At 39.4% G+C, this 13,563-nt stretch overlaps 1 protein-coding gene across 1 annotated transcript in view; it reads left to right on the forward strand.

The window, feature by feature from the left end:
• Nucleotides 1–1,163: 1,163 nt before the first annotated feature.
• The window catches only part of tox3 (TOX high mobility group box family member 3), a 49,219-nt gene continuing 36,819 nt past the window's right edge, over nucleotides 1,164–13,563 (forward strand). The window contains exon 1 of the mRNA XM_084720764.1: nucleotides 1,164–2,001. Coding sequence (XP_084576890.1) covers nucleotides 1,900–2,001 — 102 coding nt within the window. The 5' untranslated portion in view covers nucleotides 1,164–1,899. The remainder of the gene's footprint in view (nucleotides 2,002–13,563) is intronic.

A 13,563-nucleotide genomic window follows, 5' to 3' on the forward strand; every position in this document is an offset into this window, starting at 1 on the left:
TATTACTCTGTCAAAAAGTAATAATATGAGTTTTTTCTACACCTTAAACCCTGTATCAAAAGTAATAAGTTACATTGCTTGTTATATTACCATACTACTTTTGAGTTGAAGTGCTGATCCAGATCTATGAAAGCTTTTGTTGTTACCTGTCCAGATGCTGACGATGGTGGAAACAAAACTGATCTCTCTGAGTTTGTCCTTCAAATTAGAATCCATCACCACATATTGTGAAATAAATTCACATGATGACACTATGTCCATCTGTGGAAAGTATGCCTCTCTCCCACATCCTCCATCCTTCATTTAGCCATTTGGCTAACAGCTAAATTAGCATTAGCATTTGGCACTGCACTGCTGCTAACTGTGTTGTAGCTGTCAGTAGCTAGTTAGCCCAGTTAGTGGTCCTTTAGACTGGGACACAGCCTCAGAGACTAATGGACACTGGTTTGATGACTGGGAATACAGTAACATTAACATGATGGGATGATAAAGACACAAAGGGTTCAGGTGTGGTCAGCAGGCGTGAAGTGGTCGAGGAGTGACTTTGTAACTTAGCGAGTGAATTTGTAAGTATACATCATCCATGGTGTCGATATGGCTGCAAGTGAATGGCATGACGAGGCTTTAGAAAACTTGGATTATACTAGACAAGCAGTATTGATTTTCACCATTCAATTAAATTGTCTTTTGCGATTCTGCAACGCTGTTTTCCTGTGAAATGCCAGCAGCGTTTTGTGGACTAAAAAACTAAACCCAACCTTTATTTGGCATGAGGGTGAGTAGATGTTGACTGAATTTTCATTTTTGGGTTAACTGTCCCTTTAATTAATAGCATAAACATGCAAACACTAGTTCACTATTAGCTTTAACTAACATTAGGAAAATCTTTAGCCAGGGGCAGCCCTAATGATGTCATTACCCGTCCATGACATCCCATGAGCATCAATTTAAACTTCCTACTAAGGCAAAAAATAGTAAAGAATCATGTGGTAATAAAGGATTTATGTGGGCAAATATAATAAAACACATACATAACGTGCAAAAAGGCTCGTAATTGTAATTAATTATCATATGCCAACATATCACATGAACTTAAATGCAGTGTTTTCATGGGAGTGGCTTAGTGTGTTTGGGGAGTGGCTGGCTTGTTCACACATTTTGCCTTGTTCATCACTACGACAGGCAGGCAGGCAGAGCCGAAGGCTGGACTCGTATACTCAGTGTACTACATCACATTCACTAATTGCACCATCTGTGGAGAGTTGTTGTTTTGCTTGTTTTACAAACCCTCCAATCGCTGCGTTTAGCAGATGGGCGCGTGCGGCCAGCTTTAGACTCAAATTGCTTCACCAACAACTAGTTTTCTAAGTTGGAGACATAAACTTCTGAGAGACGCGGCGGTGGACACGGACACATTTTCTGAGTGCGCGGATTGTTTTGACGCGCGGACTAAGTTGGCGCGTATCAATACCACTTTATTACAGTTTTCATTTTTTGGCGTCGGTGCACGTGAAGGGGTAGGAAGAGGAGGTGGACCCACGCTCAGTCGCCGGTCTCGTGTCTCCTTCTTTGTATACAGCAGCAGCAGCAGCAGCAGCTGTGTGTAAATGCATGGACACACAACGTCTCCTCTGTGAGGGACAGCTTCTCCAACCTTCATGTAGGCTTCTTCCTCAGAAATGAAGCGGCTGAACCAGGCGTAGAAGAGGAATATCCAAAACTTTAGCCGAACGCAGCGCAGTGTCTCATTGAGCTGCCCAACAAAGCTTGGGTCAGTTTCACCGCCTCTCTGTCTCCGTCTCTCTCTGTGTGCGCTTGGATTGTAAACGGCAGAAACAAATTGATCTCCGTGCAGAGCAGGCTACAGCTACAGCTGCGCGGCTCCTTCTCTCACACACCATGGATGTAAGGTTTTATCCGTCTGCTGGTGGGAATTCTATTCCAGGAGAGCCACCCAACCTGGATTTTGCCCACTGTTTGGGCTACTACAACTTCAACAAGGTAAAGAGAAAGAAAGCCCGTGTGTTTCGTGCTGTAGTTTTGTGTTGTGCGAGCACGCTGCTGGTGCTGCCGTAACTCCGGGCTCATCCAGCTTTAATGGAAGAAAATCTGCCCGAAATGAAGTTGCATTAAAACTAATTACACGCTAATTCTCTTAGTTGTCTCTCTCAGACGTAAACCTGTAAACTCTTTGCTGCCTTTCTGGAGGAGCTCAATTAATACCCCCCCCCCTCCCTCTTGCCACAAACTTTGTTGTTGTTGTGTATTAGTAATGGAAATAAGAGCATGAGACAGGTGTAGTAGCACAGTGTTACTTTTGTCCGCCACGCTGCACTGCTAAACTCTTACCAGAGGGATGTGAGCCTCAGTCATGGGCGCTGTTGGCTGAACAGTTACATGTTCCTAAACATCAGGGATGGATCATTGCATCAGCAGCACCCTACATTACAGTGTATGCATTAGGATGTAGTGATAATAAGATCTTGCGTGTATCTGCTGGACTGCGATCCTGTTTCATGACCCATCACATGCATGATTTCTGCAAACCATTCACACTCATTAGAACTTTTAAACTTCATGTCTAGAAAACATACAGAGAGCACACTTTTCATCTGTTCAGTGTAGGGCTGGAGCAAATTATTATTTTCAGTTGATTAATCTGTTGATTATTTACTTGATTAATTGTTTACTTGCTTGGTCCATAAGATGTCTGAAAATGGTGAAAAATGTTGATCAGTGTCTTGTGTCTTTGCCCACAATCCAAAGACATTCAGTTTACTGTCATAAAGGAGTAAAGAAAGCAGAAAATATTCACATTTAAGCTGGAATCAGAGCATTTTGACATTGTTTTCCCAGAAAATGACCTGATTATTCAATTATCAAAATAGTTAGATTAATTTAATAGCTGACAACTAATCGATTAATCGTCAGCTCTTCAACAAACCATTCTCACCCGTAACAACCTTTCAACTTCACAGATAGAATCACACAGACACAGAAAGCACACTTTTTATGTTCAGTCTGAATACATTTATTGTCAGCCCTGCACTGCGTTGTGCGTTTATCTTTAACATGGCATCAGTAAACACTCAAACTGCCACGCTAACAGAGGCAGCCACATGATGTACAGCATTTCCTCTAGGTTAGATAGCCTATTTTCTGCTTTGTTTACAAGTTGTTTTATTCACTTGGCTACATCTGTGTTTCTGTGAGCTGTGAATAAGAGCATTGCTGAGGTATGACAAGTTTATTAGCTCTCAAACAAGAGGCAGAGGTTATGTAAAACACAGATGATAGTTTGTGATATTTTGTCAGTGATGTAACACTTGAACTATTCAGCCCCGTTATCCATCAGCAGCTTGACTCCCTCGCACCCCAACTAGAAGGAACATCACTATGACAGACTGATGACACAACTGCAGCATGCTGTTTTTATAAAGTTTAAACAATGGTGCCCCCTACATCCCCCCACCCCTCCTCACACAGACACACACACACACACACACCACCCCCTCCCAAATTATTCAGCCCTATAGTGTAGCTCTGTTTGCCCTTGCGATCTGATGCTGCTCAAAACAGTTACCAGGTTTGTCTCACTGTTTCATCAGCTCTTTGTCATGTGGCCAAGTTGTCATATGTGCCCAATTTCATCATGTCTTCATCAGCCTTGAGAAATTTTAACTACATTGCTTTGAATTGGTGTAAGAGTTTGAGTGCGATTTTATTCCTGCTCATAAATTCCCCAGGTCAAGTGAAATTTTCCATCTGTAACAGTAATTGGCCACAATGCAAAAGGAGGCAGTGAGAGGGAGGGTGTTGAGAAGGTGCTTATCCAGTATCTCCACCAGTTATATTGGAGAGACAGAGAGAAGGAGAGTACAAAGCATGCATTTCATGCTAATTACAATGCCTTTCCATGGCGAACAAATGGGCTCTTTTGCATGCATCTTTCAAATAATCCTCCAATTTATTTGAATCAGCTCGCTGAAAGGTAGCACAATGCAGAGCGGTTTGTCATCCAAAAGATGTGGCGTGCTCACAAGTCACACAGAACTGAAGCATTACTTCTTTAATCTATTTATAAGCTGTCACAGCACCTTTTGCAAACAGCAAAAACTTTCACGAGATTCACAGTTTTGATTTGAAAACAGGCAATACCCCTCTCAAAACGCTGGCACAGGAAATGTTCAATTTTAATGACAACAGAGACAGAATGGCCCAGAGGCACTTTGACACATCAGAGATTCTTTTAAATTTACAGAAAAATCCAAACGAGTGGCACAAACTTAATTAGGTGCTGCAGTCATGACTAATGAAGCTGCCTGTTTTTTGGCACTGAGATGAAGGAGAAACAGCGGTGCTGAAGAGAAACATGCCACAACTTCACACAGCTGAATAATGCTTGTAAAATAAATTTAGCAAGAGAAATCACTCTGGTAGAATTAAACCCAGATCCTATAACAAAACTCTCCTTGAAGCAAATGTAAAGGTTTATTTCTGTGAGTGTTCAGGTGGGTGACAGGGCTGTCACAGCAGGGTCCGCTTTTCTTAAACTACCTTGACTTAAGGTTGAACACGGATCAGCTAAGCTCAAGGGCATACCCGCCAAGGCCCCCGCTTTTACTGATTGGTTGTTACTTCAAGTTGTTTTGTTTTCAATTTATCTCTGATAATGACTCTTAGTTTTACTGGCTCTTGTGTTAAAAAACACCTGGTTGTAGTCAGTAAAATGTCTAAGAGCTGCCTTTTAAAGTTTGGCAAACTTTTTAAATGAATACATGTGCTTATATGTATTTACGCATTCTCATTTGTCCAATTTATTATTTTGGTGGTGTCAGTGATGCGAGACAGTTAAAGTTATGTGGTTTTTCTGGGCAAGTTCTTCAGTCATGCACAGCATCAACCAAAGACAAGCAGCAGTTTGGATTTGACTGGTTTTGGTATTTGTAAAAGTCAAATGTGATTGACTTTAATGGTTTCATGAAAGGGACCCACTGTTATTCCCACATTTATGACCATCTGGTCTATTTTTTTTTTTTCTTAAGGTTTAATAATGTTTCAGATACAGTATCCATTTAGTGTGGGCTTTCATTACCTCCAGGCACAGAGAGGCTGAAATTACCAACAGATGTTAATACAAACTCTTCACCTGCACTGGTGCTAACACTTGAGGTTTGTTTGCAAAACTAATACCAGCACCACTGAGACATCATAATTCTTTGTAGCTGGGCACTAACCATACATCTGAATATTGTAATGGCACTATTGCAGAACAATATAGACAAACATATGGACAAATGGCATGTTTTATGTGGAGAAATTGAAGCTAAAATCATCCTGTGTGACCTACTGTGTTATTGTTTGTGTTAAGTGCTGAAAGGGGACGTACGACTTTGGTGCTTAGTAAAATAATTTGGCAGGCATGAACGAATTATTATCAACTTTCAAAAAACAGCGTCTTTTGACTCAAGGGTTCAGTGTATAATATAGCAGGAGTGGAATATGATATAAATAAGAATTGTCATATTTCTGTTGCCATCATATCTACCGAGGGCATGGGTTCTCTTTTACAGAGGCTGCCATGTTGAAGCTCCTTGTTTCTACAGTAGCCCAGAATGGACAACCCCAAACACTGGCTCTAGATGCAGTCTTTGGTATTTTTGCAAGTTTCGCAGCCACTATAGTTCCTCTTACATGCTGGAAGGGGAGGGTGAGGCTTGCAGCATTCACTTAGCTGTAATCTGCAAAGTCAGCTGTAGATTCTACACACTAGTTCTTTAAAGTTATAATCCTTCCAATTTTTTATTACCATTTTTTATTTTTTGTACAATAGCCATTCAGTATATTTACATTCTGTAATTACCTCTCTATATAGATACTAGTGTTTAGCCGTAGCGGTGGAGCCATCATTCCTGAACTGGATTCAATATGTGTATATTAAAAAACAATAAACAAAACGATAGAACAATAACAATAAAAAAAAAATCCGAACAAACAAAAACAAACAAGTCAAGTCAGCCTGTCATTTTTGCCATTTTCTTTTTCATCAGCAATGTGCAGGGGACAGACTGCAGAGCACTAACCCTTCAGCAAGGAAACCAGCTTTGCTGTGCCGTGCTGTTGTGGTGAACTACTTGCGCCATGTTAACCATGGAATCAAATTGTGGTTGTAATTATTGACTGACATCTTTATGAAAACAGGGTTTAATAGTTTGGTTGGGTGCCTTGTAAACAAGTAACATCAGTGGCTCCTCTGTTGTATTTCTGCAGATGTAGTTGCTCAAGGTGTGTTTGGTGTCATATTACACCACACTTGCTGTTACCACAGTAACCATGGTTGTTACCAAATCAACCAGGTCTAAATTTGAAGGATTACAACTTTAAGCACTTCATAATATGACAAATCCTCTGTTTATTCTCATTCTACTGAAACTGAACATAGATAAAACACTCCTGAGAATTAATTTACTATTTATCATTTATCATCCACTCACCTATGATATGAAAGACTAACTGCACTGTAAAAACAATGATGAGGAAGTTGTTCAGACTGAAGATTTGACATGATAATGTAGGGCTGCAGCTGCAATTATCAGAGGATTTTATTGTTGCCTGTAAAATGCTCCGTAGGAGAAACAGAGGCCTGCTCATGGTTCATTTGGGCCCCACTGACCCATGCATATGCAAGAAAACTAAAAGCGACAAAGATTTAAAGAGCTGAGAGAAAAAACATTTAGTGAATTACTTTTACAGCAACAAACCTTGCAGAGCAGTAACCTCATCTTGTGTCCAAACCGCAGTGGACCAGGCCTCTTTTGTCTTTGCTGTCCTCTCTGCTTCATCAGGAAGGAAGGGGTTAATACTCTGCTCAACCAGGGGGCCTTGTGCATCTCTCCAGTGTACACAGCTGGTGCCATTTCATCACACACATTCTAAACATATCCAAACACAGCTTTAAATGTGTGTGTGTGCGCGCTGATGGTGTGTGTGTGTGTCTCTGTGCGTGTGTGTGTGTGTGTCTGTTGGGGGGGTGGGGTGTAACCTCAGAGGCTGTCTGCTTTGTCAAACTCAGCAGTTGATGGATATGACTTCAAGGTGCATGTTAAATGTTTAAATGTCCACGACGTGAATAGCTGATGTGTTTTGCTGAGTCTTTTAATTGTAGCTTGTCAGGAGATGTAGTTCAACAGATTTATTAAACACCTAATTTTCCCACTGAGATTAGAGGGTGTTATTTTTAGTCCGCCTGCTCGAAGACGCGCTGTACTTTGGAGTTCCTGCCTCTAAGAATGACTGCTCTGTCTGACAGACTGCACTACACATACTGTATGTCTACACAGGGCAGATGTTAACATTTTGTTAATGCACAGCTCTCCACTTCCTGCATGATGTCTTATCACTCATTACTGCTGAACAAAGCCGATGAAACTTGCAATGATCCTACACTGATGTTGTTGCGATAGAGATATATTGTGTAAACTCTAAAAATGTTCATGAAAACTGACTTTTAAAAGGGTTCATAGTGATTGCCTGATTGTCTAATTCCTGTGGCACCACATTATTGCAGCTGTCACTCGCTTCAATTTGTTGATCATGTTGAGATTTTGACATATGGCATGTACAATGCAAAAAAACCATACAGGACTTGATGCAATCAACACATCTTGTGCCATGAACTAATTATATATATATATACACATAATAGTTTATTCAAGTCAAATAAAGTTAAAGAACACTCAAGAACTACATGAGTTCTTCTAGCCTGAAGTCTTTGGACCTGAAATGTTGAGTTGAATGAATGTACTGTACAGAGTTCAGTCAACTCATTAAATTAAGTTTGTAAAGAAGCATGATCAGCATATTTAGTAGACTTCCCAACATGCATTGTTTGATTATCCAAGCTCTCCTGAGACCCTTGTTTTTAGTAGTTGTAGTTTACAGTGTATGTAGACACACACGCACCACTTAAATCTTCTTATATTTGTTTCTCTTCAAGTTCATCTTGTTTTAGCAGTATAATCTGATGATCTGGACCACCAGTCGTAACCTGTGGGAAACATAAGCCCAGGTTGTATGCTTATGTTTATGAGGTGGATGTGACAAAGGCTTGAAATCTTAGACAGACATGGACCATTAGCCAGATCAGCACTCATGAAGACCTTCTGTAATGCTGCCATCACTGCTCATAAATCCATTTCATTACATCTGCACGTACATTACTCAGCGTGGTTCATTTAGGCAGATGTCACACTCTAAAGTTGTTTCTCAACTTGTGGGTTGTGGACCCACCGGGTGTCACAGGTCCTTTCCAACATGGGTCTAGACAGAGAACAGCTTGCTGCACAACTAACGATTATTTTCATTATTGATAAGAGCGTCATGATTCTCCCAATCAATGATTCAACTAAATTTCTGATTTACATTTACATGTTTTTTAGTACTGAGAGTACCTATAGAGTCTTGACTTGTACAGATCAACACATCATTAGTTTTATGCCCCAACAACTATTTACATTTTTTATTTAAAACGATACGCCACATGGTATCAAGTGTGTAACGTGTCTCATGTATCAGGTTTATATGGTCAAATTTCAATAATTTGTTTAAAGTCTAATAATACTTGGAGAACTGATGGATTTTCGATTTAGAATTGAATCTCCCCTTAAAAAATTGTGATACCCCGAATGATCAAATAATCTCACAATTAATTTTATAACATTTTATAACAATTGACGTCTTCAGATTCCTTTGGTCCAACCAACAGTCCAAAATGAGCTAATCAGTTAAGTGACTAATAGTTGCAGCTCTATTGGCCTTAAGTTTGAGATCTCAAGATGATGGAGCTCCAATGTAAAATCAGTCAAGAATCCATGCTTACATGTTCAAAATATTTCCACGGTAGGCCTACAATGTGTGTATGATTTCATGTTCTTCCTTGAGGATTAACCCTGGCAGTGTTAGTCCCCACTGAACAAAAACAACCTTCTCTTTCTGGACTATTTGTAGCTACATGGCTGTTTGAAAAACATCTTTCAGTGTTACAAAGAGGATGAATCCACAAGAGAGCCACATTTGTTATTGGATTTTGATCATGTACACAACATCACTACACCATCCATCAAACCATGAAAGTGCCTGAGGAAAAATTGTTTATTTTGACATCCAAAGTCATGAAAGAGGAGTTTTTTTCTTAGTTGTAGTGCTTAAAGTGTTGTCTGGTTATTTAAATGTGCTGTAAAGGAACATTAATTCTGTTTCTGATCGCTTTAAAAACTATTTTATTGCTAATTACTGATCATCAGACACACAGCAGAGAGTTTAGATGCAGTGCAGTACAATACTCAGATGAAAATCGCTCCTTGCTTCATTATTACTTTTCTCCAAAATATGACATTATTTGATGCATCATTACAGTGCAAATGAAACATGACGCAGTTATAAGTCAAGTGTTTCATTTCTTTTGAAGGTGGCTGAACCATCCATAGCATAAAAGAAAAACCCACACTCACGTCTTGTGCAACACAACACAAACCTATTTAAACTGAAGTGTTTTTTGTGAGTGGATACAGAAATCTACAAAAGCGAAGCCCACTCCAAAAACATCTATAAGTCATAGTTCCACACAGAGACAGAATGCATCTATGGAAAAATTGTTAACCTTACCTGCAGCTCCGTATAAAAGATATCTTAATATAAGACTGAGAACATCTTGACTCGAGTATCAAAAGCATTTACTAGAGTTTTGTTAAATCGTATACGTGTCACGGACATGAACAATATAAAGCTGCTGTTTTGGTTAGTTTGTCAGTGTGAGGCCACAGGTAAAATTAACCTCCTGTCGGAGTTACAAGGAGTTTTCTCATGTATTTGTGAACACTGTGCCCCTTTGAATCAAAGCAGAGCCCCCCACAAGAGATATTTTTCCACCATGATGAACTGTTTTAATCTGGTTTTGGCTCACTACATCTTTGACAGCCTCAACCTTGCTGACTTATTAAAAGGAAGGGAAAAACTCCCCGTGCCCCAGAAAACTGCTTTTACCGTGAATTAAGCAGTTTTCAAAAGGACCAGTCAATCACTTCTGCTTGGCTGATTCAATAAGTGTTGTGTCCCTTTAGTGGTTAGCCTCACTGTTAAGACACATTCATTTTTAAAGCTTTCCAGAGAGGCAGCCGTTCCATGTTTCATAGATCTAATGTCCAATTCTCTTAATGGGCTCAGAGGCTGTATCAAAACATTCTGCTGTTTTCCTTTTAACTTCACTTGCTCGAGTTAAACCCCCTCTCCTAAGCTCTTTTCAAGGAGCAGAGGCCACTGACGAATGTCCCCCAACTTACACAGTTGTGGGTAATATTTTCTAGGCTGGACTAGTTGAATTCATTGCTGCTATCTCTGTATTTGACTTCTTTCCTCCAGCTGTTCCTGGTGTTTATTTTTAAGTCAGCTTCCATACATAGAATATCACATTTTCAAAATGCATATATTGTCCCTGTAACACATAAATTAGTCCCATCAGATCAACAAGAATAATTATTTACGCATAGGATTTCTATTTATATTCCAATTAACCTGTGACCATTCTAGCTAAAGCAGCTCATAGAAAATATTAGTCACTGCTCCGCGTTGTTCATGTATCAGGTTGAATGTGAATTTCTTTCTCATTAGACGTGTAAGGCTGCAGGTGTGTGTAGTATTACATGTTATGCAGTGTGATTAATCCACCCCTTTTTCACCCACCCCCCTCCCTACAACACACATTCCCATAATGCAGCGTGTTACCAGGTTGCACTAGAAGGCCTGACAATAGTAGCAGGTGTGCAAATATCCCTCAGACCCGTTGGGCAGAGAGCTTAAACAATGTGGGTAAATAAAACTTTTATTTGAATGGTCAAATAGATGGCATGTTGGAGCAAACTGATGCAGAGTTCAAGAAAGACTAGTTTTAAATATAACCTGTTAATAATTGTAATTTTCTATGTGCTTTAATTAGCCAGGAAGGTCCCATTGAGATGCTAGAGCTGTTCTTTCAGGGAGTCCTGGTCAAGACGGCAGCATGCAGTTTCACATAAAAGACAATTACATGGAAAATATTAAAATATACAGGCGATCACAGGTCAAGGATGATGCAGCATGTGGCATCACTTTAAAATACAGTATTTTCAAAAGGATTCAAAGACATTTATTATCATTATACAACACAGGGTTACAGTTCCTTCATAATACACACAAAATACAACATGGATGATGGATTAAATTCAGAGCGGAATATGACAATATAAAACAAAATAAATACATAGATGCTGGGTCTGAAATCACATAATATGCACTACATGCCCAAACTGTTCCCTGTTCAAGATACTTTTCGGACACACGTAACATAACGTCACTTCCTGAGAGCCTTGTCGCTGGTTGGAGACGTGTAACCATGGTAACTCATGCCAACAATGGCTTAATTAAAAAGAAATGTAACTATATTGTGCCTAGCAAAGCTGGTGCATTCAGTTGTGGTCATGCTTACAGTGTTTATTTGAACACTCGGCTCATGTTGTGTTCACGACACTGTGAACTGAAGTTATGTGTGAGCTTCACTATTTATGTGTTGTAATTACATTTTAACGCAGCAGGTCAAACCTTACTCGTCTTCAGATTTAAGTGTCATTGAATATATACAGCTGCCTTGATTGCAGTTTGTCTGTTATGTTGTTGCTGTTGTCATCACTACTGCATTGGATTGTGGGATATATAAAATGTCAATTGATTGTATACTGAAATATTTCCCCTAGAAATAGTTTGGACCTTGCACGCTGTTCATTTCATACTAAAGTTTGGACATACTAAAAAGTCTTACTGTTTTAGCATATGAAATACTAAGTTAGTTTGAAAAATAATAAGGTCAACAAGTTCTGTTAATGCTAGTACATACTTAGTATCTTCTATATAGAAGAACACTCCTCAAATGTAAAGTCTGTTTGTGGCAGTTGGATACAGTTAATGTCTATCTGAGCAGTTACTGCCATAGCAATAATACTGCAGCCTATAAACCTACTTCACCCTCTAAATGGGCTTTAATAGTCTCCTAGAATTGGAAAACTGCCATCTCACCCCGCCACAGTTTGATTGGATCTTTTATATACATGCATTAGACCGACAAGAATATCCTCTGGCATGAATACTTTGTTTTCTGCCATAATTCATGTTGAATGATTTGAATGATATCTAGATCTCAATACAGAGCACTGATGGAGGATTGTCTTGCTGTACCATGATGAATGAGGCAGCTGTTCTTAGAAGAATATGTTGCCCTTTATATCTTCCCTGTACTTGGTTCATCAGAAATGTCTTTGTATTCATCTTAGAGATCAAGTTAATGTATGAAGGCTGTTCTGCACAGCAATTAAACAGCAATCACTCTTTATTGATTTGTTTTTCTTAATATTTCTGCCTCGCTCTTCCTGATTCACTAATCTATTGTCAGTATTTACTATTTTTACAACCTTTTTACAATTTCTTACCGTAAAAGAACTTTTGTACTTTTGCAGACTGTGTAAACCAGACTTAAAGCTTGAGACAGGATGTAATATTTTTTCAATAGTGATCTAATATAACAATCTTCCCTTAACTCTTAACCAAGAGCTTTGAGTTGCCTAAAACATAACCATAAAAATGTTTTATTTTAATGCTTTAGTTGCCAGGACTGTAGGGAAGACAAATCAAAGATATTCTGCAGAGAACGCAATTATAGAAAACACTGTTGACTCATTACATCACTCTTACATCATTCTTTTGGCTGTAATTACCCGACAGTCGTCTTCAATTGAACGAGCAAAGCTCTCAACATGTTACTGAAATATCGCTGCTTTGAGGATTCTTTATGTCAGATTTGCAGTTAGATGAAAATTATGCAGTATTCATGAATCTGTCTCGTTTTTTTTTTAAGTTACATGATCAAAAGGAACAATGGACACGGCCGCAGTAAAAGCTCCAGCCACACAATGCAGGTCCAGTCCCTGAAACCTCGGCCGGGATCATGAATGGGGTCCATGAAATTCTTGAGCCGACTTCTGATATTTTGGGGAGTTGAAGTTGAGGCTCATTCACAGCATGTCCTTGTTTATTGTGATGTGTGTGTTTCTGCTGGCTCGTGGACTCTCACATGCGGTCATAGTGTGGTATGGCAGGAGTAGAAACAAGATCAAGGTCTGTGAGGCCTCAGCATTGGCAGGTTTTTCCCTCCCTGGACTGCCACTGACTGACGATTCTTTCAAATGACATTCCCTCCAAGGAAACTGATCTGGTTCCTCATCTTCAGGGTTCTGACTCGCAGTGTAACTTTTCAAATACCTGCACAGCCGAGGGAAAGGGATCTCTCTTCTTTTTTTAAATAGGCTCCGCTACATTTGTGTCTCTCCTGCTGATAAACAAGAAGAGAAGCTGAATGATTACACTGTTTCAAAGGCATTACAGGCAGCTGATTAAAGTGTTAGGTCGGAGTTAGCCAAGGTTAACCGTCCATAATGAAACACTTTGAAAATAATGATACGCTGCATGGTTTTATGAGGGCTT

This window comes from Lutjanus erythropterus, chromosome 1, assembly GCF_056507025.1.
Source record: "Lutjanus erythropterus isolate fLutEry1 chromosome 1, fLutEry1.hap2, whole genome shotgun sequence".
Classification (NCBI taxonomy): domain Eukaryota; kingdom Metazoa; phylum Chordata; class Actinopteri; order Lutjaniformes; family Lutjanidae; genus Lutjanus; species Lutjanus erythropterus.